Source organism: Amblyomma maculatum, chromosome 10 (assembly GCF_055883805.1).
Source record: "Amblyomma maculatum isolate TAMU_Amacu chromosome 10, ASM5588380v1, whole genome shotgun sequence".
Classification (NCBI taxonomy): domain Eukaryota; kingdom Metazoa; phylum Arthropoda; class Arachnida; order Ixodida; family Ixodidae; genus Amblyomma; species Amblyomma maculatum.
In genome coordinates, this window is record NC_139353.1 from 54,356,457 (window position 1) to 54,382,779 (window position 26,323).

Genomic DNA, 26,323 nt, shown 5'->3' on the forward strand with positions numbered 1-26,323 from the left:
TATCGTCAGAAAAGGCAGAATGCAGATAGTCCGTGCTAGGTGGCTATCAGTTCGCGAATACATGCTGTTCAATGCAATTCGGAAACAGTTGAATTCTATTCGAAAACAGTTCAATTAAATACGGATGCAGGTCTGTTCAATTACCACCTCACCTTCCCATTTCAACATATTGACCCTTGTCTGCAGATGTTATCAACTACACCATGCCATGTGGTCTCGTGACGTCATCCAGCCCGCCGACCAATTAGTGCCTGGCCATGTCACCTGCATCTTCCAGAAGCATATGCGCGTAATTGTTACATCACATTAAATATGTGTGATGCTCATTTTAAGCTCTAATTAGAACCTTCATTAGCCCTGCCACGGATGCGCAGTGGCGAGTACTATACAGCACGGAAGAATTGAATTCGGGCTTCCACTGGAGTGGCACAAAGGAACATTTATTCGCTCCGACTTTCGGAGAACAAAATAGAAACTCGAAGCACACCTGAAGCTTTTCAGTTTGCTTAAGTATTATGGTTGCGCAACTACTGCAGCTCACGAAGATTTTGCATTTCTTTCTCTATGTATTTGAGGGGCAATAGAAGGGCATAAATTGCGTAAACAGCGTCTCCTCGAAACGTTTTGCGGGTAGCCCGCTTATCCGTGTTAACACGGTACAATCAAGCCCTAAACTCAAACCTTCCCGAACGCAAATAGAGTGCTCGTACACTGGACGGCACAGATTCATCGTAGCACAGATCCAGGCAACCAAGACTTTATTAAACGAGTTTTGTGCACGAGGGCTCGATCTAACCGGAAACCGAGAGTTTCTCGAACCAGCTCTTCTCCTTGGTCTCGACGTAAAGCTTGTAGTAGGAGTAGGCGAAGTGGAAGGCGTGGATGCCGCCAGTGGACAGGCCGATCAGCTGCGTAAAGATACCAAAGACACAGTGAACTTTACTGTAACAATCAGCGTCATCATCACTGTCATTTTCGGCCCCATGCACTGATAGAAAATGGTCACTCTTACCTGTTTCCAACTAATACCGCCCTGCTCCAATTACATACAGCATCTTATCCGCAAACTTCCTAATATCGTAAGCTCGCTTTTGTCTCTTCCGACGCTTATACTACGTTTGCCTCGTTTGGAATCGATTGCATTGCCCTTACATTACATTACATTGATTACATTAAGAGATAGGAAGCGTGCAGAGTGGGTGAGAGAAATAACTCAAGTTACCGACATTCTAGTGGGAATTAAAAAGAAGAAATGGACATGGGCAGGACATGTAGTGCGAAGAGAGGATAACCGATGGTCGCTTAGGGTAACAAACTGGATTCCAAGGGAAGGAAAGCGTAGCAGGGGGCGGCAGAAAGTTAGGTGGGCGGATGAGGTTAAGAAGTTCGCAGGGGTGAAGTGGATGCAGCTAGCACAGAACCGGGTTAAATGGAGAAATATGGGAGAGGCCTTCGCCCTGCAGTGGGTATCTTCAGGCTGATGATGATGATGATGATGACATTGCCATGAGGGCCCATATGTGCTACCCTCATTGTATTGTTACCTGGAAACGCGGGACCCTGACGAAGACGACGACCGAGGAACACGGGCACGACAAAGCGTTGAAAAAGAGGACGACGCTCTGACAGAGTGGACACTGCACGGCTACTGAAGTCTCAGCGTCGAGTTCAGCCCATCTCGCGGTGCTGTTACATTAAGTACATCCCCGTAACATGTTGGCGGAGGTCGCGGGTTCGACACAATCTGACGCTGGATCTCCGCAGTGGCCGTCACCTCGGAACCGTCACGATGACAACCGACGCGGCTCCATCTACCTCCGCAATTCCAACTGTCGTCGTAGCCCACCCCCGTGACCCTGGCCCATTCTGCGGTACAGATGAGGTCGATGTCGAGGACTGGCTTTCGCTTTATGAGCGTGTTAGCCAGCACAACAGGTGGGACGCCACGCTGATGCTGGCCAATGTCATCTTCTACCTTACTGGCACGGCAAGGGTTTGGTTCGAAACGCATGAAGCAGAAATACCCTCCTGGGATATTTGCAAGCAAAAACTCCGTGACTTGTTCGGAAAACCGGTTGGCCGTCAACTCGCCGCCAAGAGGGACCTCGCCAAACGTGCCCAGACATCTACCGAACCTTATATTACGTATATACAAGACGTTCTGGCCCTCTGCCGAATAGTTGATAAAGACATGCCAGAACCTGATAAGGTGGGGCACATCCTCAAAGGCATAGCCGACGATGCCTTCAATCTTCTACTCTGTCGGGACTGTGCTACGGTTGACTCAGTTTTGCAGGTTTGTCGCCATTTCGAGCAGCCCAAACACAGACGCATTGCACATCGCTTCGATCGGCTCCCCAACACTGCCCCTACCTCCACGTGCGAGGATCTGCCGACCCTAAGGCAACCGTCCAACACTGAAAATGTGACACGCATCGTGCGTCGTGAACTAGAAGCGCTCGCTCATGCTGCATCCAACCCGCCCTCCTCGGACAGCAACCTAGCGACGATATCCCTCATTCAAGCCGTCGTCCGTCAAGAGGTTGCCAACTTGGGCGTGCCCTGTAGCCACACCGTGGAACACCACAGTTCGAGCCCCGTCCCTCCTATGGTCGCCCCCACTACACTCCGCAACACCTACGCGCCACGCTACCGATACCGCAATCCTGATGAGTGGCGCACCCCTGATGACAGGCCGATCTGTTTCACGTGCTCGCGTATTGGCCACATCGCTCGCCACTGCCGCAGCCGCTGGACATCACCACCTCGACGTTTTCCTTACGTTGACCGCTACTCCAATTACGGTCACCCCCATTTCATGCCTCGTTATGAGCCGCCCCGCACCGATACTACTCCGCTTCCTCCTGTGTCCAGTCGGTCTCCTTCCCCGCCAGCCCGCCGTTCCCGTTCACCTCTTCCTAGCCGCAGTTCCTCGCCGTCCTCTGGCGGCCGCTTCACGGGAAACTAGCCAATGCAGCTCCCGGAGGTGACGCTGCATTGGTACCCCGACCTGGAAATCCTCTACTGCCCATTTCTTCGCCCTGTAACCTCCTCTCCCTGTTCGTGGATGGTGTTCCCGTCTCTGCCCTCATTGACACTGGTGCCCAAGTCTCGATCATGAGCTCATCGTTTTGCCGCCGCCTCAAGAAAGTACAGACTCCCGCCGCTTCGCCCACCGTTCGTGTTGCCGATGGAAGTACTGCTGCCGTCACTGGGCAGTGCACTGCCCGAGTCACCGTCATCACATCCCTGTTTTGTTCACCGTCCTCAACCAGTGCCCTCACAATGTGATCATCGGCCTTGACTTTTTAACGGCCCACTCTGCCCTTATCGACTGCTCCAGCGGCCTTCTTCGTTTGGACCTACCTGTCTGCTCAGAACATCCTCCATCTGCACCCCGCCTTCGCTCCACTGAGTTCGCTCGCCTGCCCCCTGACTCTGCTGTTTACCTACCTCTGTCACCTTTCCCGCCTGTGCCTGACGGTGACTATCTTGCTTGCCCTATCACCGAGATCTTTCTTGACCGCAACGTCGTTCTTCCTCATCTCATCGTGCGCGTTACACAGAACAGCACCTACCTTCCTATCCTGAACTTCAGTCTGTCACCCCAAGTTCTCCCCGAAGGAATATCCCTTGCTACCTTGTCCCCTCTCACAGACTGCACCATTTGTGCACTCACTCCTGGCCCACATTCAAGCGTCCTTGCAACACCTGTACTCTCCACCACAATTACTGACCCTATTTCCGCCATGATTGCCTCTGACCTCAGCCCCGAACACACTCAGGACCTGCACAACCTTTTGTTATCCTTCTCCGTCATTTTTGACTTTGCTGCCGGTTCTCTGGGCCAAACATCAGTTGTGACTCACCGCATTGACACCGGCGATGCAAAGCCTGTACATCGGAGGCCTTATCGTGTGTCCCTTTCTGAGCGCTAAGTCATCCAGCAGGAGGTCGACAAGATGTTGAGCAACGATATCATCGAACCTTCGAACAGCCCCTGGGCATCTCCTGTCGTGCTCGTTAGAAAGAAAGACAATACTTGGCGCTTTTGTGTCGACTATCGGCATCTGAACAAGATTACAAGGAAAGATGTTTACCCGCTGCCGCGAATAGACGATGCCTTGGACTGTTTACATGGAGCCCGCTACTTTTCCGCCATCGACCTTCGTAGTGGCTACTGGCAAATCTCTGTTGACGAACAAGACCGCGAGAAGACAGCTTTTGTCACACCCGATGGACTTTACCAATTTAACGTTATGCCTTTTGGACTTTGCAACGCCCCTGCTACGTTTGAACGAATGATGGACTCCTTACTCCGCGGCTTCAAATGGACGACTTGTCTATGTTACTTGGATGACGTGATTGTCTTCTCGCCCTCGTTAGAAAGCCATCTTCGTCGCCTTTCTTCCATCTTGGCACTTTTCCGCCGTGCCGGACTTCAACTGAACTCAAAGAAGTGCAGTTTTGGTCGCCGCGAACTTAAAGTGCTTGGCCATTGGTGAATGCCACCGGAGTGCAACCCGATCCCGACAAAGTTCGCGCTGTCAGTGCGTTTCCATGTCCCCGTTCACCCCGTGATGTCCGCAGCTTTATAGGACTGTGTTCTTATTTTCGCCGGTTTGTCCCGAACTTTGCCGCCGTTGCTCGTCCTCTCACCAATCTGCTGAAGAAAGGCGTTCCTTTCTCATGGGGACCAGAGCAGGCTAGCGCATTCTCCACCCTCATCGCTATTCTCACCAATCCTCCTGTGTTGGCCCATTTCAACCCGTCTGCCCCAACGGAACTTCGCACCGACGCCAGTGGCCACGGGATTGGTGTCATTCCTGCACAGCGACAACACGGCCAACATTGCGTTATTGCCTACGCCAGTCGTCTCCTATCATCAGCAGAACAGAACTATTCTATTACGGAACGGGAGTGCCTGGCTCTCGTTTGGGCCGTTGGAAAATTCAGACCCTACTTGTTTGGCCGACCCTTCACTGTAATTACCGATCACCACGCCTTATGTTGGCTCTCTTCCCTCAAGGATCCTGCTGGCCGCCTCGGCCGCTGGGCACTGCGCTTGCAGGAGTATACCTTTTCCATTGTATACAAATCCGGTCGGCTCCACCAGGATGCAGACTGTCTGTCCCGTTATCCCGTCGATCCCCCTTCCTCTACTGACCATGAGTCGGACCCCTGTGTCTTCTCTATATCGGACTTTTCCCACATAGCCGACGAACAGCGGTTGGACCCAACCCTCAGTTCTCTTATCGACCGCCTCCGCACACACAGCCGTGACTCCTCCCCCGCCCTGTTCTTCCTCCATGGGAGTACGCTATACCGCCGCAACATGCGACCTGATGGCGCTGAGCACTTGCTGGTCGTTCCCCAACACCTACGCTCTGCCGTTCTCGAACAAATGCACGACGCCCCTACAGCTGGTCATCTTGGCCTCTCACGCACATACGACCGCGTGCGCCGGCGTTTCTTCTGGCCTGGACTCTACCGTTCTGTCCAACGTTATGTAGCCGCTTGCGACCTCTGTCAACGCCGGAAGAAACCCCCTATGCTACCACCTGGACACCTGCAGCCGATTGCTATCCCGACTGAGCCATTTTCTCGTGTTGGCCTTGACCTCCTAGGGCCCTTCCCCGAGTCCTTGTCAGGAAACAAATGGATCGCTGTGGCCACCGATTATGCCACGCGGTACGTGATCACTCGCGCCATTCCAACCAGCTGCGCCACAGACGTTGCTGACTTCCTTTTGTACGACGTCATACTACACCATGGTGCCCCCCGTCCACTACTTACCGACCGTGGCCGCTGTTTTCTTTCCCGAGTTGTTGAGGAAATACTTCGTTCTTGCTCCGTTCGGCACAAGTTCACCACTGCGTATCACCCTCAGACGAACGGCCTTACGGAGCGTCTTAACCGCACACTCACCTACATGCTCGCAATGTACGTATCCGACAGTCATCGCGACTGGGATATTAGTCTGCCATTTGTCACCTTTGCATATAACTCTTCGCGTCATGACACTGCTGGGTACTCTCCATTCTATCTTCTCTTTGGAAGAGACCCCTTACTGCCTTTCGACACTTTGCTTTCCGCCGCTGGCCCCGTCACAACCTATGCCCGCGATACCATCGCCCGAGCCGACGCTGCTCGCCAGATTGCTCGTCACAATCTCACCATCTCTCAAGAAGCTCAAAGACGCCGCTACGACGCTCACCACCGCGATGTGCACTATCCTCCCGGATCTCTGGTGTTGCTCTGGCTTCCGTGGCGTCGTGTGGGGTTGTGTCAAAAACTTCTGCCCCACTACACAGGTCCTTACCGTGTACTACGCCCAGTGACCGACGTGACCTATGAGATTTCACCGCTCCACCCAAAGTCACCGACTGCTACACCCACTTCCGAAATCGTACATGTCGCCCGCCTAAAGCCATATTACTCCCCCTCCACATCGCACGCCTAATACGCACCGGGACGTCGCCTTTTGCCGAGGGGGGTAGTGTTACCTGGAAACGCGGGACCCTGACGAAGACGACGACCGAGGAACACGGGCACGACAAAGCGTTGAAAAAGAGGACGACGCTCTGACAGAGTGGACACTGCACGGCTACTGAAGTCTCAGCGTCGAGTTCAGCCCATCTCGCGGTGCTGTTACATTAAGTACATCCCCGTAACAATATTACAGCGCGAAAAACTGGCAGCCCTGCGGTACCTTGGTAGCCGAACTCTCCACGCGTAAAGCTTCCAGTGTTTCACCCTATCGTCAGATGTCATCCTTTATCTCACCTACCAGAGTTGTCCTAAGGACATTTAATCAGGCTACCTGCATCTAAAAAGCAATAAACACCGCATAAATATTTATTTAGGCGTCTCATGACACAGCCAATCAGAGCTAAAAGTAGCAAAGCTTGGCGAACGAGTCCTAACTATAATACTTCTGCAAGTATATCTGTGAAAAGAAAGCATAAACAGCAGGGTAAAATAAGGGAAGACTTGAAAAAGCAAAACTAAACGCGTGCTAAATGGTATTTCCGCATACATGTTAGTGATTATCTACGCTTAACCGTCGCTTATATTCTTTTTTTCGGGTTTACAGAGGCTTTTAGCTTTACGTATATCCGCTAGATTTCAGGTTTCCACATGGTTTAGATTTTCTCGCACAGCGAGAGCATAAGATAGGGCTGCAAAACACTCGAGACGATGTTTGAATTGGTATTTTGTTATGGCTGAACAAAAACAATAAGAAGACATGATCATTAACTATGCATCTTGCACCAGAGTCAGCTGGTCATCCAGCTGATTCTAGCTAAGCCCAGCGCATTATTCACTTCAAGCACAAGTTAGGATACTGTGACCTTATAATTTCCTTAAATATCTAAATCACGATTACAAGCTAAATTCAATTTCGTACTTTTGTTTCTTTCGGATCATATTTGTCACTATATGTCATTGTGTTACCAAATAGTGCATATTCAAAACTTCAAAGAAATAATACCTTAAGGGGTCATGCCATGGTCATCCAATATATTCCAGTTTTGTATTCTGGCAGATAATATTGGACCTTATTATTCTATTTCCGAAATTTGTGCGCCCATTTCGAAATAAGTGGTTGAAATTGACACCTTGAAGCTCCTCTCACCGGCAGCGATCGCCATGTTGAAATGCTTGGTGACGTCATAGAGCGACACCGACCACCGCCGGCCACTGGCCGGCGTTGATAAGCTGCCGATACAATGTACTGTGTTCGCTCTTGCTAACATGACTCCCTATAAGTGCACTCAGCATGTTTCCGAAAACAGAACACGGATTGTAGTGAACCGCGATTTAGCTCTTGTCCAGGCACCCACGTTCGGTGCGACCGCCTCCATCTTCCGATGGCAGCACTGCCCCCAACGCCGTAAACACCGCCGCCCCGGCCGTGCCTTCCGCGGAAGCCATACGCGACAGCGATACGGCGAATCCCTTGCGCCAGAGTCAGGAAAGCACACTAAAATTTCTTTTTCTCGCAATGATAATCAGCCCTCGAAAAAGTAATTCCAAAAATGAATGCTTCTTGCGAATGCCGACCCATACGGTGGGAGCTGCGCACAGACGGTGAGGTGCCAGCACGCTAGCTCCGCTGCTAAGGCGTCGCAGAAAATAATTTCCTTAACTGCGAAGCACTGTGGTGAGAATAAAGAAATTTCATGATCGAGTAATTCATTTACTAAAACGTCTTGCTGATATATTACAAAGTGCCGTCCGCTGTGGCTTCGATGTGATAGAAGTAATTTAGGCGTAGCGACCATTAGGGATAAGCAGATAGCCAGAGCGCCGCCCTCCTTCGCCCTCGCGAGCGCCGTTGCTGTAAGCTTGTGTTATCCGGTGCTGTAATCCTAGTAAGCTTATCGCCTACTTTCATGATGCGGCTTTGGGCCTGGCAACTAGCATCGTAAACGATGCTGATAAGACGCGACGGCCGGGATTTTGGGTGCATCGATGTAGTGGGCCGCGCCCAGTATACACTACACTGCTGCGCTCTCGGGTGGTATCTGAAGATTGTACAAAAGCGCCGTCGGACGGCACTACATACATTGTGCATTTTATGCTTTGTTTGTGAGACGTGTTTCAGTGTACAATGTGTACGCTGTTTGAGCAGGTCAACTCATGCGCTTTTCGTACTCAGGCGCCGACGTGCACCTGAATCCCGCCTACCGATGCCGCTATTCCTTAGATTAAAAGCACTAACAGAGATCGACGAAAAGCTCAGTTTACGGTAGCCTCGGTAAGCGGCGTAATGTCTGTTTGGCCTACAATACCAAGGCTTCGCGCAACCGCGGTTGACGCTGCTCATGCACAGAACATGCAGCAGACGACGCGGCATCGGCCTATGTCGTCACCGGCTGCGCCGGTTGCCAGATCAGGAAGCTCCTCACAAAGCAGCAAAAATACTAATTTTAAAATATCTGCAACTCCAATGCAGCTGAAACTTTGAAGTTCACTTTCTTTGTACATGAGGAATCAGATGCAATAAACAGTTTATATGCCATATTTGGTGTGATGTCCCATTTAAAAAATTACGCAGACGAAAACTTAATCTCCCCGAAGTCATAGCCCAATTTTCATAAAGAACGGCACGATACACGCCACAAAGTAGACTTATGCTTACAAGCTTTGAGGTGTGGGCTAGTTGGTCGTTTATGATGAAATATTACACACAGCGAAGGACTGTGTGCGTGTGGTGTGTGTCCCCTATCTTCATTCTCCTTCTTCGCGCTGTTTAAATTTTATGCTGATCGTTTTCATGCATCACTCGGCATCTTACCAAGATTTTGCTCACGCTAGCGTATCTGCATTAAGAGTTATCAAAATAGTATAGTAATAACGTATTTAATAGTGTTAACGCAGAGTACATAAACATATGGACGCTGCGTCTGAAGAGGGTATGGACAGTGTTGGAGGAGTAGATTCGGTATGGAGGGCATTTTCGCCATTTTCGACACATTCGAATTTCAAAATTTTGGCAATTTTGAGATCAGACACTTTATGTAAATACCTTCTAACGACAAAACGGCACGCTCTGCGGCTCTACAGAAACTGTGTGTGGGCGCTTTTTTAAAGTCATAAGCCTACTAGCTGTTACGCATTAAATCTAAAAGCAGCGTCCTGCCCGCATCGCCGGGGAAAAGAGATGGTGGAAGTCTTCCTATTATTAAAACATACCAGCTACTCCCGAAAAGAAATTGTAGTGAAGTATTCCTTTCAAGGAAGCCGTACAGTTGTGCTAGATGAATGGGAATGTGTGATTACTTTAGAGCTGGTATCTACTTTGTAATAAATTGGACTAATGTAGAGCCTTGCATTCAAGCTAAAATAGAGGAGGCATGCGCACCATTCCCTGAACCAATTGATTTTAAAGTGGTGTTGCTGTCACTGTGGCCGAAGTTGGAGGCTAGTACATTGAGTGTCTATTTGGTCTTGTCTACTTTCTTATACATTTAAGCAAATGTCTCCCGTTTGTGGCGTGAATGGACAGACCAGCAGTACTCACCGAGTCAAGCGACACCTCGTGGGTTGCTCGCACGATAAGCAAGCAGCTCAAGATGTAAGCGACGGCGCCCGTTCCTTGGAAGAGGACGTACTGCATAGGAAAACATCACACGCAGGCAAAGCAGACGCGGAAGCGTCACTGACAATGAAGCCGTAAGCGACAGTAAACGAGAAGGTATGAAATTCCCAAAATGAAACATATTGCTTGAAGGAAAACATTTCGAGCTCTGCATCGCTGCACACTGCAACAATCGTGTTGAACCTTGAGGAGGTTAAAAGTCAGCGCACACGGCTATGGGGTATGCAAAATGTTCCGGAAGCAATGCTGATGAAAAAAACCAAAACTTAAAAGAGGTACATTGACTTTCGTTACATTCTGCTCCTGATGGAAGGCAGCAAGCCAAAGAAAGTAAGGGGCGGAGCTGAAACCATGCTTTCCTCGTTGACAAGCATTTAGGTAAAATGAGTGGCCTCCTTCGCCTGAGCATACATACATCTAAGCTTGTATTAACCATTAAGGGAGTAAAATGAGTAACTGCCCTATAGCGATATTCGTATAAGCAGAAAATTGTTTTCAAGCTCCAGGGCAGACCTTTGTCGCTATATATAAGGAATACTAACTGTTCAGAAAAAGAGGCATATTCAGAGTATAACGACATTCTTGTGAAGTACGTAAAACCACAGAATACATGTACTTAGAAAACTAAATATATTCAGGTTCGCAATTATAGGAGATTTAAACGTCGGTTATGATCTTAGTTACTGCGAGAGCTCCGCGTGTTTTGATGTAAGGGTCTACTTCTGTTGGCGAGAATAGGTATTCCACTTTTTCGTGATAAAAACTTCCGCGTGCGGTGCATACTCAGCTTCTAATAGGGAGTGCAATAGAGGACACGTGACTGCCTCTTTATTTTGTCATAGGTTTATTTTTGTTTAGGTTGCAGGTACCCGAGGCAGGCAAATACGTTATTCTGCCGTCTCACTCCATGTTCCCTTCGTAGTCTCAAGAGCCATGTGGTCCCTTTCTTACCGTGACTACAGTTAAAGGTGAGTTGTTGGAAAAAATAAGAGTTTATTAAGTGCAGGATAGAGGGCCAGCAATGGCTCTCGACAGACGGTTGCGAATATACTTAGATATTTTATCTTTTCCAGCGGCGGCTCTATCAGGGAATTTTTATAGGCGTCGGCGGTGTTCGTGGCATTCCGAATTCTCATGCTGCTCAGGCCAGGCCAAATAATGGGGCAGGGATCAAAGCACTGTTCGAAATGTGTCGTCCAAGGCCACCATGGCCTTGGCATAGGTATACCAATGGATGCGAGTGCGTTCATATGGGCCAGTAGTACAAATATAGCAGCAATTTATTCGTGTTCCCGCCTACCTAATCACCCATATGTGTGCCCCAAAATAAAGTCTGTCTACTGAAGAATTGGAGTTTTCTGCCTGAAAAGCGACTTTGATACTGACTACCAAAGTGACTAATACGTATAGTGGTAATGTTAAACTGTAGTAAACTATTAAATTTATTGAACAAATCTAGTTCTCTAACCACCCTTGTTCAACATGCACAGCGAATGTTATAGATCGTTACAATCTAAATTCACCTATTACGGGGATGCCTACTAAATTCTATGTTTCAAGGGCGCAATTTCCCCGCACCGCCACACTCCGAAAATCCTAGTTCTCGACTCTTTGAGACAAGAGAATGCCAAATTGATTGATTTCCTGATTTTTTATCACCGTATACAAGACCCAGGTTGAGAATACTTCATTTAATCCGAAATTTAGGTCAGATGCTTATGCAGTTATCATCACCCGACGTTTACCTCTGCACGGCTAAGACCTCTCAAACACCCCTCAAACTCTGTCCCCCTTAGCCTCTATCGGTTACCTGCCTTCGCATTGACGTTGTCCATCCTCATTTTCTCCAATTTATTTCGACTATAATGTCATTAGCTCATGTTTTCTCTCAATCCCATAGTGCTCAGTTCCTGTTCATAATCATTAATCTTATCTTTCTTCATAAGCAACGCCCCAATACAAAACCAACTCACATATACTTCGGTATTTCATTTACTGAAGATCTTTCTTGGTCAACTCATGTCACAAACATCAGCAATGAAGCTAACCGTGCTTTAGGTTACATCAAACAAACCTTATGACTTGCTCCACCTAATGTAAAAGTGCTAAAATTTTAACCTTATTACAACCGAAATTTCAATATGTCTGTTCGATCTGTCACCCACAAGAAATTAACCTCACGAAAACGCTCATCAGAAGCCGCTCATCTCAATCGAGCACCTATATCTGCACAAATGAAATCTTTGTTCAAAGACCGGAACAGTGCCGCTGGAGTTCTGATTCACAGCGAATAGCTGTACGCTATTCAAATAATTCTTTATGTTCACCTGTTGTTAGCCCACCCCTCTCATGCAACATCCTTGTGGGCCTTCGAGATACTAAAAAATAAAATAAATAAAATACTTCGCAGGGTTGTGAACTTCAGTTTAAGATAAATTGTTTTCGTCAATATCCAAGTGTAAGCCGCGTAGGTAAGCACCAGCATAACGCAACTTATTTGTTTCTCTCTCTCTTAAAGGGACAGACAACTGGCCAAAATACTATATGAGACTGTAGCAGTGTGATATGCTAAATTTTCATACAGAAACTCCTAGCTCAGCAAGAATGTAGAACCGTGCTCCAAAGCAGGCCGGATACAGTGCCCATCAGCATCGCGCAAACTGCTTTCTCACTGACGTAGAAGAGTGCTGGCAGGTAGTGGGCTGACGTGGCACTCAGCATGCTGGACAGCATCATATAGAGGCCGTTCAAGCCGAAGGTGAATGCCGACCCGGACAGGAGACGAGTCGAGCTAGCGGCCCTGTAGTCCGTGCCCGTGACCATGTACACGCCGAAGCCACCCACCTGCGATGATTGCCCGCACGGTAAAGACTAGTCTACAACAGCTCATTCTATGCACAAACCACCATTACAATCACCTGCTTGTAAAGTAAAAAAAACTCCCCAACTTGAGATAGACCATATTCCGTACCATACGCAGTCAAGTACCATGCACTCTCATCTTACCAGTCTCGAAGTGTAGCATTCGGTCCCTCACCTTTACTGTCTTTCTACAGCAGCTCTTAAAGGCTTTCTGGATATCCTTGGTACATACCATCGTTTATAGATCCTTTTCAATTTTAGAACTGCACTTCCAAAAGCGTCACCGCTTTGTTCTTAAGTCCTGAGACGGCGCTGCTGTCGAATTTTTGCGCGCTATTACTAGTAGCTGTAGGCATTTATTTGGTGTCTTTTACCCAAATATCCTGTTTTTATTTATGAGTATCTCTGCAGCCTCGGCTGAACTTCCCATGTTACCCTGTAGTTCAGCGCGGACATCGGCATTGTCCATGAATTATTATTCGACGACCTGCAAGTAGCCTGTGCTGACGGGCAATATTTCTCGAGTGCAGAATTTCCAAAATAATCACTCATACGATAAGTAGCGTCTCTAACCTATGTTTTTTTAGAATGTGTTAGATTTGAGCAGCCATATTCCAATGCATTTTGAACAGTAATGTTCCAGCAGACACCGGCGTAACATGGAGAAGAGACACTTCTCTCCGTTACCCAATGTCCGTTAGTCTTGAAACTGTGAGAGAACTGTACCCAGGAGAGACAAATTGTTGCGAATAGCATGACAGGTGTGCAACACACACTTCTGAGAAGAGAAAATTGGTAAATTCTGTAAATGTTCAATAACCGAACAAGTGATCAAAATCTAGCGGGTGGCATGGTCCCTCAGGCGTGATGCAGTTACTAGCGTATGTCATAAATCTATTATACTTCTGTTTAAATCAAGAACGGCAAAAATAAAAAAAAAGACAGCAAAGTTACAAGAGCGGCACAACACAAAGCGCCGCGCGGAAGATACCGTGTAAATCGGCTTAGTGGACTTCAGTCAACTGGTATAAAAATTACCACTTTATGGTTCTTAGCTGTCATCAGCTCTGGATGAACATGAACACTGACAATAGGTTGATTTTTTAAAACGCAGGAATATTAATAACAGATGGTGGCGGGGGGCCGTAATGCCATGAGTCGCGGGATATCCGTCTGTGGACAACTGGTGTCGACTTTGCCCATATGGATCTGGCAATTAATTCGCTAAGATATGTAGAGGCGATTGTGAACGATTTGAAAACTATGCAGGCTTGTTGGACCCCTCACCGTGGAGGGATTTTCTACCATAAAGAGACCGAATTTCTTAATTACAGAAAAAAGTGGTGTAAAATGTTTGAAAATGGCAATGGCCCTGAAAAGAAAAAGTGCGCTAGATTAACCGATGAAGAAAGCTCGGATTGCGGACCCGCATTTGACGAGGAGGCTGGCTGATTCGTGCCGCTTTATTCAGCCAAAACATTCATATTTTTATTATTTACATCTAGAATTGAGGAGAGGTTGGGTCAGAACACATGTCAGACAGGTATGCTTACCTTTCAAAAAAAAAAAAAGCTCAATAATAAATTATGTAAAAGCAACCCACTGTCCCCTGTACGCTTAACATTACAATACCGCTCGTTACTACCAAAGCTGGCGCGGAACTGCGCATGCGCTTTTTGATATCAGCGTATACTCAGTTCCGCGAAGGAGACCGCGCTAACCTCCGCACATGTCGAACGCTAAAATATCACCTCTCTCTTTTATTTTCTACGAATAATCCAATTCGTGTCTACATGAGATCTTTTGGTGGAAAAACAAGCCTTAGGGTGAGCTTGAAGGAGGAATACTAAATTAATGTTTATAGTGCACTGTTTTCGCAGCCCACGTCGTCGTGCTTCAGCACGAAGTCGAGGGCTGTCGTGGGCACGACGTCGACGTTATCGCGAACATACTACGATGAGCCCATCACTTATGAGGATGTCCGCGCAGTGATCGACGACTACCCTCAGCAGTACCCCGACCAACTCATCACACAAGGAAAACGAACTGATAGTGCCAGAAGCCGATCGATGACAGGGATACAGCGCGCAATGTTCCGCCGTGCAAGCATTGAATGTGTGTGGCCTGGGAAACGACGGATGTGACACGAATTTACTAACGTGCGCGATGTATATGGCGGGATATAAACTATTGGCTACTGCAGTGCGCCGCTCTATCCGAAACACGCCGCGAGTTGCTGGCAGCTTACTGAGCGCAGGGTGTAAACCCGGATAGCGTTTCTCTGCTCCCCTGGCAGCCGGGCAGTGGGCGCGTCCACGAGCGAACACACGTGATCCTGTGTGAATACACTGAACAGGCGGGCTTGGCGCGTATGTGCGTTGTAAACAGTGACAATGACAGAGCACGCGTGGATCGTCCTTTGTATTTTCCAGATTCCTCTCTCGGATGCGACTACCTGAACCACCGGGACCAGTTTCGCTGCCGCGCTCTCCCCCTGTCATACCGTCCCTCTCGGTCACCCGCAACGCTTTTCAAGTAAGGGAGAAATACCACTACACAACTGGTACAAAGCGGCCGTGACAGCTATTGTGGAGACTCGCCCGATGTGCCAAGTGCTCTGTAGACATTTGCGAGAGGGCCTCAAGCCATCTACTTTACTATACCGTAATGTCTATCTACCTCTTTTTATTTTTTAAAATTTTTACCTGCCTTGTATTTTATTCCTGTCGCTCACCTCTGCGATTTCCTCTACTGCTTCCTCACTATCCCTTAATGCCGCCGCAGCCAATTGAGGTGCTTCATATATCAGGTAGCAGATACCGACTCTGGCAAACATCTTTTTCTGCCTTATTGATATATAATAATACATAACCCCATACTATTACTACAAATCGTTCGGAGCACGTTGCAGAAAGCTAACCGAGCATGTCTTCTCTACATATTTCAAAGAAGATCCGTTGACTGCATGGCTAGGACGACAAAGAAAATATACATTGCTTTTCGCGAATCCGCATCAGGAAAGATTTTGTCCATGAATGCCCATCATCGCAAAAAAACAAGAGGAAAAACTTCGATTATTACACACCATTCTTGTCTGACGCCGCGGCGTGGCTATACTCCCAGCCAGCGAGATCTATCCACGCGCACTGTCGTGACGCTGGGGCTACGTCGACCCGGCCTTCACTTGGTAGCGTGCAGAGACTCGGGGTTGAAGTAGGATTGAATCTTCGAAGTTGGTGAAATATGTACAAGCAGGTTTAATGGCACTTTGAGAAACTTATTTACAATATTTACATGGAAAAGAAGGGTACATCAGCAAAATGGCAAGCGTTAAGAGTTCATAGCGAGAAGCGACTGGATGAGCCGTTTACCCAGGGCTCAGAGCGACATTTCGTGCTCTGCAGCGTCCTTAAAAACCCCCTATGTCCAGCCCCTCTCTGAAGATGCTGACCAACCAAATCCAGGGCACGCCCCTCAGGTATCGGCATCCAATCGAACACATCACTGCACTGATGGTCTGAAGCACTGACTGGTCCGGCATTCATTCGTTGGGCGTGATCACTTGTTGGCGGGAAAAGCTTGGGAACGGCGAGGAGAGGAGGTACATTTCTATTCTTCAGCAAAGAAACCACAGGCTGGTTCTGACAAGGGGTTTTACTTCTCAGAAACCCGAGTGCACGTGGCGCCGCATAGGGCTCCCAACATTGTCCCTTTTCGACAATTGCAAATCTTTCCTGCATTCCCGGGAAATCACTTAATGGCCGTATGAGTCATGCTCCTTTCTTGTCCTGCACGTCAGCGGACATGTCACTCTGTCGTCTCCTTTGGATAGGAGGCATTCATCACTGGAGGATAGTACTTCTCGACTGGAAGGGTGAACAAAAGAAAGAAAGCACTTCCTGCTATTTCCCGCAGGGGGACGTTTCTTTGTGTTTTTCCAGACGTTCTCTTGACAGGGTCAATTTGGCATTTGCAGGTTGTCCACAAAGCAAAACATGCTTACAAAACAGGATTCCTGGAAACAGGCTCACTTAGAGCCATTGGACCATCACCACATATTCACAAAACTTATCCATGCCCACAGGCGAACAATAGAGCGCGCAATTGCGGATGCTTGGTCGTAACAGCCTCCTCCCCCGCCAGAAGAGTCTCGGAGGGCAGCAGTCCCAGCTGCTGCATGAAGAGACGACTTAATGGCCTGCACGTGAACGCTTGAAGCTCGCTGTTGCTTGTCGCGTTGTCTTGATTGTTGTAGGCCAAATTGCTCGAGCTGTCTGAAACTCAACCACATGTCGAAGCAAGCACTCGGCTCCCGTCTGAAGAGACCAGGTCAAAAGAAAACTGCCATTGTTGTTCGAGAAAAGCCCACTCTCAAGACGTTCAGGACCCACGTATTCCTAGAAAACCAAACGTGCTGCTTTACATAGTCACACATATACAAGCGCACGAAAAAAAAAAACCTGATTATCAATTTGGATACATGGTGAGGAACATCTCGGACCGCTTAGAAAGAGCGGCTAAGCGCGTCCGCATTCCCATTTAACTTCCCCTTTTTGTATCTTATTTCAAAATTGTACTGCTGTAAAATCAAGCTCCACCTAAGAAGGCGACTGTTCTTCGATGTCGCAGTTTGCAGCCAAGCCAGGGGACAATGGTCCGTCTCTACGGTGAATTTGGCCCCTCCAAGATAGCACTGCAATTTTTGAATGGCCCATACAATGCAAGCGCACTCTTTCTCTGACGCGCAATAAGCCCTCTCTCTAGAACTCAGCTTTCTGCTCAAGTAGAGCACGGGGTGCTCATTACCGTCGTCATCTCTCTGGCAGAGAACAGCACCTAACCCGCGATCACTGGCATCACACTGGACCGTGAATTCTCGGCCATAGTCTGGAGCTCGCAATACCGGACGGCTAATCAGCACAGCCTTCAGGTTTACGAAGGAGGCTTCCTTTTGTTCGTCCCAGACTACATTTGTCGGTTCTGTCTTGCGGAGAGCGTCGGTCAGAGGGCTAGCCAAAGCTGAATAGTTAGGGATGTAGTGATTGTAGTATCCCGTCAGACCTAAGAATGCCCGAATTTCCGTCTTCGTGCTCGGCCGCGGGTAGTCTGCTACCGCAGAAATCTTAATCTCGCTGGGTTTCCTGAAACCTTGACCTACATTGTGACCCAAGTAGTCCACGGTCGCCCTTGCCAGGCAACATTTCTCGGCCTTTACGGTTAGTCCAGCTTGACGCAAAAGGCTCAGTACAGCTCTTAGATGTACCATATGGTCCGCCCATGAGTCGGAAAAAACCGCAATGTCATCTAAATAAGGCACCGCGAATGTTTCACACCCATTTAAAACCCTATCCATGAGTCGGGAAAAACAAAATGGAGCATTTTTGAGCCCGAAACTCATCATTGTTGGCTGGTAGCTGCCCGTCGGAGTGACGAAAGCCGCGTATCTGCTGGCGCGTTCAGTGAGCGGTACTTGCCAGTATCCTCGAGTAAGGTCCAGCGTAGTCACATATGCCGCTCTACTGACCTGTTCTACTCTCTCCTCAATATTCGGAATAGGATACACTTGATCCCTGGTGAGAGAATTTAGCTTTCGGTAGTCTACCACAGGCCTAGGGTCTTTACCTGGAGCTTCTACTAAGATCATAGGCGAAGCATAATCGCTTTCCGAGGGTTTTATTACTCCTAATTCCAGCATGCGAGTTACTTCCCTATCCAGAATTTCTCTTTGCCTTGGAGAAAATCGGTAGCACCTTGATCGCACTGGCACGTCTGAAGTCAGCTCAATATCGTGCTCAGTCAAATCAGTTCTGCCTGGCCTGTCCACGAAGCAGGCCTCAAACTCTGTTATTATCTCGCCCAGATCGGACAGCTGGGATTTCTTTAGTTCTCCTCTCTGCTCCGTCTTTTTGAGAAGCTCCTGAGCGGTGCTTCCCTTTCCGCTGAGGCAAATCAAGTTGTCCCCCATCTCCTCGGGAAGGTTTAACGTTAGATTTACCACGGCTTCCCTCTGCACATAAGGCTTCATAAGATTGCAATGATAAATGCGCACTTCTTTACGCCTACCGGGAATTTTCACTGCGTAGTTAGTGTTAGAAAGCTTTGCAACGACTTCAGCCGGTCCTTCCCACTGTACTTCGAGCTTATTCTGCCTTGAACTTCTCAGCAACATCACCTGGTCCCCGATACAAAACGTCCTTTGACGGGCTGTCTTATCATAGTACACCTTGGAACGAGCCTGGGCTGACTTCATGCTGGCCTCAACGAGTTCCTTAGTGTTATGTAAGCGATTCAAGAGGTTCAGAATGAATTCTACTACTGTTGGGTCTTCTCCGCGCCCCTCCCAGGCTTCGCGCACCATTCGCAAAGGTGAGCGCAGTGACCTTCCGTACACCAACTCGGCTGGGCTAAATCCAGTGGATTCGTGCGGCACTGACCGCAAAGCGAAAAGCGCTGCAGGCAGGCAGGTATCCCATTCGCGCTTGTTTTCATAGCACAGTCCCCTCAGGACTCGTTTGAGAACAGAGTGCCATCTTTCTACGCTGTTGCTCTGCGGATGATGGATCGAGCTATGCACTACCTTAATGCCGCATCGCTCGAGAAATGAGGTGGTGAGGACACTCGTGAAAACGCTACCCTGATCACTTTGGACCTCGGAAGGGAATCCAACTCGTGCAAACACTGACAGCAGCGAATCCACTACACTCTCGGACGTCACCTCGCGCAGCGGAACAGCCTCTGGAAACTTTGTGGCTGGGCATAACATAGTGAGGATATAACGGTACCCTGACTCTGTCACAGGAAGTGGCCCAACTACATCTATTACTAACCGGTGAAACGGCTCGGTAATGATTGGTACTAACACCATCGGAGCTTTCCACTTATCTTGCGCCTTTCCAACCCGCTGGCACGTGTCGCATGATCGTACAAAATTTTCCGTGTCCTTAAAACATCCAGGCCAATAGTATTCTTGCAACAGCCTCTGCTTTGTTTTCTTTATTCCAAGGTGACATGACCACGAGCTGCCATGGGAAAGTCGCAGTAAGTCTCCGCGGTACTTTTGGGGAACAACTAATTGGTCCCGCTCTACTCCGCGCTTATCCTTGAATAAGCGATACAGCACTCCCTTTCTCATCTCGAAAGAAATATTGTTTGCTGTCTTAGTGGCGCGGTGGCGCTCCCTTATCTCCTGTATCTTGGGATCATTGGCTTGCTCTATAGCTAAGTCCTCTCGGGTTCCACTTAAAAGTCTCGTGAGATTACTAGACACTGGCGGCAAGAGGTTACTCTCAAGAACGTCCTCATTCCGCGTCTTATCAAGCTCACTTTCATGTTGACTTATCTGAGATGCCTCGCTCTCAAAGTTTTCTGGCCCGCTATTTTCCACATCGACCACTGTTTTAACTGCCGTTTCTTCCGCTGTGGAATTTTCTGGTATGAGCAGTGTAGCTAGTTCTCGCGCCCTTGAACGTGTTAAGGCTTGCACAACTCTGTCTCCGAACAGGATGCCCCTCTTTCGCAGTAGCATGTCCGATTTGTTGGAGAACAAATACGGATAGCACTTAGGAAGCTTTCCTGAAACGGCAGCCTCGGTTGTTAATTCGCCGAAAGGGCCCTCGATGACCACGTTCGCGATCGGCAAGCACACACTCTGTTCCTCAACTACCTGTCGGATCCATGCACACTGTCCTGTATAGTCGGAGGGCGATACATACGCCGGATGGACAACATCCATCGTTGCGGCCGAATCGCGCAGTACCTTGCAAGGCTTCCCGTTGACTACTAGGTCATGCAGGTAGGGTTCTAAAAGCTGCATATTTTCATCGCAGTCCCTGACATACGAGAAAGCAATCTTTTCTTTCCGGCAGTTGACGGCAATGTGACCCTGCTCATTACACCTAAAGCATGTGAGCGGCTTCCTAGCCTCAAGCTTATTCTTTGTGTTCTGCACGTTGGTCACTTCCCCACTTTTCTCACTGCCGTCCTTTCTAGGGAATTTGCCTGAAGAAACCTTCATTTCTTCGTTTCCAACTCTAGCAAAGTGCCTTTCCTGACGGTTTTTCACACTGAACTTGGGATTGCGGGGCCTATCCACTGCTGGGTTGCTGAATTGTCGGCGCGAAGCATACTCCTCAATAAGTTCGGCAGCTTCAGTTGCCGACTTAATTTCGCCTCTGTCCTGTAACCAATTTCTTTCTTTTTCTGGGAGGCAGTTATAAAACTGCTCCAAAAGAATTCGCTCGACTACAGCGTCCCTATCACTGTAGGAATCTGTGCTCTTTAGCCACTCGCCCAAATTTACTCTTAAATTGTACAGGAATTCAGGGTAACTCTCGTCCCTGGACTTAGTAGCGTTCCGAAAACGTTGTCTGAACGCCTCGGCGCTAAGCCTATACTTTCTCAGAAGGCAAGCTTTGACCTTCTCGTAGTTGTCCGCGTCCTCCTTGCTTAGCCGCGCGACAACCTCCGCTGCCTCGCTGGGCAGAACCGTCAATAATCTCTGAGACCAAGTGTCTCGCTGGAAGGACAGTTTTTCGCAGGTTCGCTCAAAGTTAGCCAGATACAGACCGATATCCCCTGATATCACATATGGCTGCATGTACTTTGACATCTTGAAATCTGCCTCCTTGTTGAGACGAGGTACCGCTAGCTGGGGACAATCGCCCGACCTCTTGCTCAACTCTAGTTCTAATTTCCGGAGCTCAATTTCTTGGTCCAGCTTTTTTGCTTCTCTTTCAAGCTTCTCACGTTCGTGCTCCCTTTCCTCTTTTTCCCTCTCAAGTTCACGCTCCCTTTCCTCTTTTTCCCTCTGACGTTCGCGCTCCCTTTCCTCTTTTTCCCTCTGACGTTCGCGCTCCCTTTCCTCTTTTTTTTTGGGCGATGAGGTTCCATGCTTCACTGAGCTCCTCATCATCGGCTCCCAAATCTGTGATTGCCTTTATAATCAAAGGTTTTCGTGCCAAACCACTTGTATCAATTCCCAGTTCCTCACACAATTGCAACAGTTCCGGTTTCTGCAGCTTTTGTAGGTCCATGATCGCTCCGAGTGTCGGCTACTTCCAAAACAACAGTGCAAACTACCAAACCTAAAGGCGTTTCAACACTTTTTACCAGTTCTAAAATCTAACCCTGTTCTAGAACCTGGTCCACATCAGAAGAAAAGCCAAGCACTCACCCACACATGCGATCGATGTTCCGAGCTGCTCTCTTGTTGGCCGATTGTTGCTCCTGCTTGTTGCTTGAGATGCCACCTCCGATCACCAGATGTTGTGGCTTGTAGATTCTGATCCACCTCGAATCACCAGATGTTGTAGCTTGTAGATGCAGATCCCAACGCTGGTCACCAGTGTTGGGGCTTGTAGATTCAGATCCTACCGCTGATCACCAGTTGTCGTGACGCTGGGGCTACGTCGACCCGGCCTTCACTTGGTAGCGTGCAGAGACTCGGGGTTGAAGTAGGATTGAATCTTCGAAGTTGGTGAAATATGTACAAGCAGGTTTAATGGCACTTTGAGAAACTTATTTACAATATTTACATGGAAAAGAAGGGTACATCAGCAAAATGGCAAGCGTTAAGAGTTCATAGCGAGAAGCGACTGGATGAGCCGTTTACCCAGGGCTCAGAGCGACATTTCGTGCTCTGCAGCGTCCTTAAAAACCCCCTATGTCCAGCCCCTCTCTGAAGATGCTGACCAACCAAATCCAGGGCACGCCCCTCAGGTATCGGCATCCAATCGAACACATCACTGCACTGATGGTCTGAAGCACTGACTGGTCCGGCATTCATTCGTTGGGCGTGATCACTTGTTGGCGGGAAAAGCTTGGGAACGGCGAGGAGAGGAGGTACATTTCTATTCTTCAGCAAAGAAACCACAGGCTGGTTCTGACAAGGGGTTTTACTTCTCAGAAACCCGAGTGCACGTGGCGCCGCATAGGGCTCCCAACATTGTCCCTTTTCGACAATTGCAAATCTTTCCTGCATTCCCGGGAAATCACTTAATGGCCGTATGAGTCATGCTCCTTTCTTGTCCTGCACGTCAGCGGACATGTCACTCTGTCGTCTCCTTTGGATAGGAGGCATTCATCACTGGAGGATAGTACTTCTCGACTGGAAGGGTGAACAAAAGAAAGAAAGCACTTCCTGCTATTTCCCGCAGGGGGACGTTTCTTTGTGTTTTTCCAGACGTTCTCTTGACAGGGTCAATTTGGCATTTGCAGGTTGTCCACAAAGCAAAACATGCTTACAAAACAGGATTCCTGGAAACAGGCTCACTTAGAGCCATTGGACCATCACCACATATTCACAAAACTTATCCATGCCCACAGGCGAACAATAGAGCGCGCAATTGCGGATGCTTGGTCGTAACAGCACCAAGCGCCTACACCTACGACGACGTCCGGAAGGACATGAAAACAGCTATGAGTCGGCACACGGTCACGTTATATATACTCACTATTTCCAAAAAGTTCAACAACCCGTTGACTGTGCTGACATAGTCATCAAAATTTATCTCCAGGATAGGACGCCTTCTCTTGAAATTCACCGCTGATGCTCCGTAACCTGCAGTAAAGAGAAAACTAGAAGTTGTTAAAAAAGCAGGCAGTTGAACACAACTTGATGGGATATTAAGGACTACTAACACAACTTGTATCATGTTGTAAAAATACAACGCTGTAAAATGCAGAAAATTAGGATTTTAAATCTGCGTAAAATAAGCAAATGTCACATCTTGCTTTATGATCATGCTGATGTGCACCTTTAGCGCACCGCGTATTGCGTTATGTTGTACTGAAGCCTTTGCGGAAAAGTAAAACAAAACGAAAAACGCAATACATTCTTATGGGGATTCTCATAATTTCTTCAAGCCTAACACAGTTAAATTGGCATTAACTACAGCACTGAATATTGGCATAGAATCTCCAGCGATCAGCCGTAATTAGGCCGTCCGTAAGCGCCCCTGAAGCGGCCTTTGAGGGAATATTGTTATGCAAGGCAAGGAATCCATAGAGGTGCATTACCATGATTTATGAGGCAGTAACCTCGGTGATCAGGGCTGTGCAATCTATCAACAAATGAGACTTCAATTTGTCAGTGTGTCTTCTCGACAAATGATTGTGCAGGACATTTACGGCGGCACTTGGTGAGTCCTGAGCTACAGTAGATGTCATCATCAACTAGCTGTCTACCATCCTCTAATTACGCGCATTTGTTTGCACGTTTATAGCTTCTCTAACCGTTAGGTGCATCATGCAGAGAGAGTAAACAGTGAGGGACATCAATTCTATTATGTATATGCGCAATGCCAACTCATCTCTTCCTGTCCCGTCATCTCTCTGGAGTCACCTCACCTAGAAAAGGTTCACAGCTAGAGCCACCTATGCAACAGCAGCTAAGGCTGAATCCCGAATTAACCTCAATCCCTTTTCCGTTCCTAATTTGGCTGGTCTATGTCCTTAGATTCAGCAATCGTGACAGCCACAGAATTATGCCACGTTAATCAAAGAAGCCAAAACTGCAGAGATATTTCGGGATGGTTCTCCAATTGACGAAATTTATTGCATGCTTTTCGTAACTCACAATCCTTCTTTCTCAGCTACTAAAGACGGTGATCCACTGCATTGGGCTGAGCAACACGCCGACGCGTAAAAGTCAAGCTCGTGAAGTCAAGGTTGATTACTGCAAAAAATGTGAACCCGACTTCATATGAATCCGCATAAAACTACACAGTGAACCTGACTTGGTTCAAGATTGCAACTAGCAATTCCAGATGCCTTGCTAACAGCTCGCGACAAGCAAACAATAATAGAAACAGCAGATCATGACCCTGAACTTATGTTTTCAAGTCTGCTTCAATCAACCAGAAACAAAGACATCGCGAGATCCGACGCTTCTGGAATTAGCCTAATACATCAAATAACTTCAGCCAACGGAAGGCTTCCTGTATTATAGCCAGCGCTTGCTTATGACAACCGTAGGGCAGAAAATGCGCTTTTTGCCCTCCACAAAGCAAAATGTGGATTTTTTTTTTGTGCGCAAGAGTTCGCCAAGCCACAGTGTATGCTGGCCGACATTAAAACGGCATAAGTAGACCTTTTTCAAGGACTGCCACTTATGTCCAACATATCAAATTGACAATCCACACCATCCTGTCCAGGGCCCAACTTTTGCTCATCTAACTTTCCAGCGATTCTTCATTAACTTCTTACGTCTGAATGAAAAGACGTACCAGCTGATTTTCGGTTACATTTCCAAGTATATAGAGGTCCGACATCTGAGTACGACCGTGGAAAGTTCACTGACGAAGGCATTGAAAAAAAAAAAATTTTCTGGCTTGGCATGCCAACGAGAGTCGTGAGAGATCAAGGAGCACCTTTTGACAGCGGCGAGCTCAAAATTCTTCCATGATTGGAAGATGATTCACCAGCTATCTTCTCCTTTGTACTTCCGTAGCAATGGTCAAGCGGAAAGATCCATACACACCATCAAGTCAGTTGTGACGAAGGCAACCGAGGGCGCTAAGGGCTCACAGTTAAGCGCCTCAACAATCGCTCCCCACTAATTCCAGGAGGAAAGTCCCCACCTGAGCTTCAGCTTGGTAGAAAGCTGCGTACATTCCTACCAACACTACCATGTGTCTTGAAATCATGCTTTCCGAGCGATCCTCATCTGAATCTTCTGCATTAAAAGCTGAAACAATACAGCCATGCTAACCTGCACATAAGGAACACTTGCCCGCTTGTTTGCCTCTGAATTAATCGCAACTGGTAAAGAAACCGAAGTAACAACGTTGACCATGACTCGCCTTTGATTTTCAACCCTGATTCACATGTTACATCGAAGGGGGAAGCTTCTGCTACCGAAATATTGCCAAGACGACGGAGTGCGATCAACTCAAGCACTCAACAGAATCCAGAATATCCGTCGTTCTAGTCACATCAAGTACCTCATCACTCCCCTTATACTACTCGGTCAAGAGGAACATCCAAGCCACATGGGTGTTATTCAAGCCCGAATTGTGACTTGAAATTACCTGGTATCAGGTATGCAACCTTACGCATTTCCTTTAAAAATGGGCTTATACACACAACAGCAACTCGTATTTTTTCCTGTCGCACGTTTCTCCGCAGTCACCTCACATAGCAACGCTTCAAAGCTAACGCCCCGCGTAACAGCGACCCAGAGTGAATCCTGAATAATAACTGTGTCACACGACACGACACGGCAGTAGTTGCAACTGAGCCCCAGCCTGCTAGACTCGAAGCCGAATCATCAAGCGCGCTTTAGTGTTCGAGCACATTCCAGAGTGGGCATCGATACCCTCATCACCGAGCTCTGAGAATAAAACAATGAATGCA

The 26,323-nt window shown here is 48.0% G+C and overlaps 1 protein-coding gene across 1 annotated transcript in view; it reads right to left on the minus strand.

The window, feature by feature from the left end:
* Positions 1–791: 791 nt before the first annotated feature.
* The window catches only part of LOC146176487 (uncharacterized), a 32,292-nt gene continuing 6,760 nt past the window's right edge, over positions 792–26,323 (minus strand). The window contains exons 2-5 of the mRNA XM_084581307.1: positions 23,422–23,528; positions 12,785–12,952; positions 10,031–10,120; positions 792–908 (exon numbers count right to left, since the gene is read on the minus strand). Of these exons, the coding sequence (XP_084437433.1) occupies positions 792–908; positions 10,031–10,120; positions 12,785–12,952; positions 23,422–23,528 (482 nt within the window). The remainder of the gene's footprint in view (positions 909–10,030; positions 10,121–12,784; positions 12,953–23,421; positions 23,529–26,323) is intronic.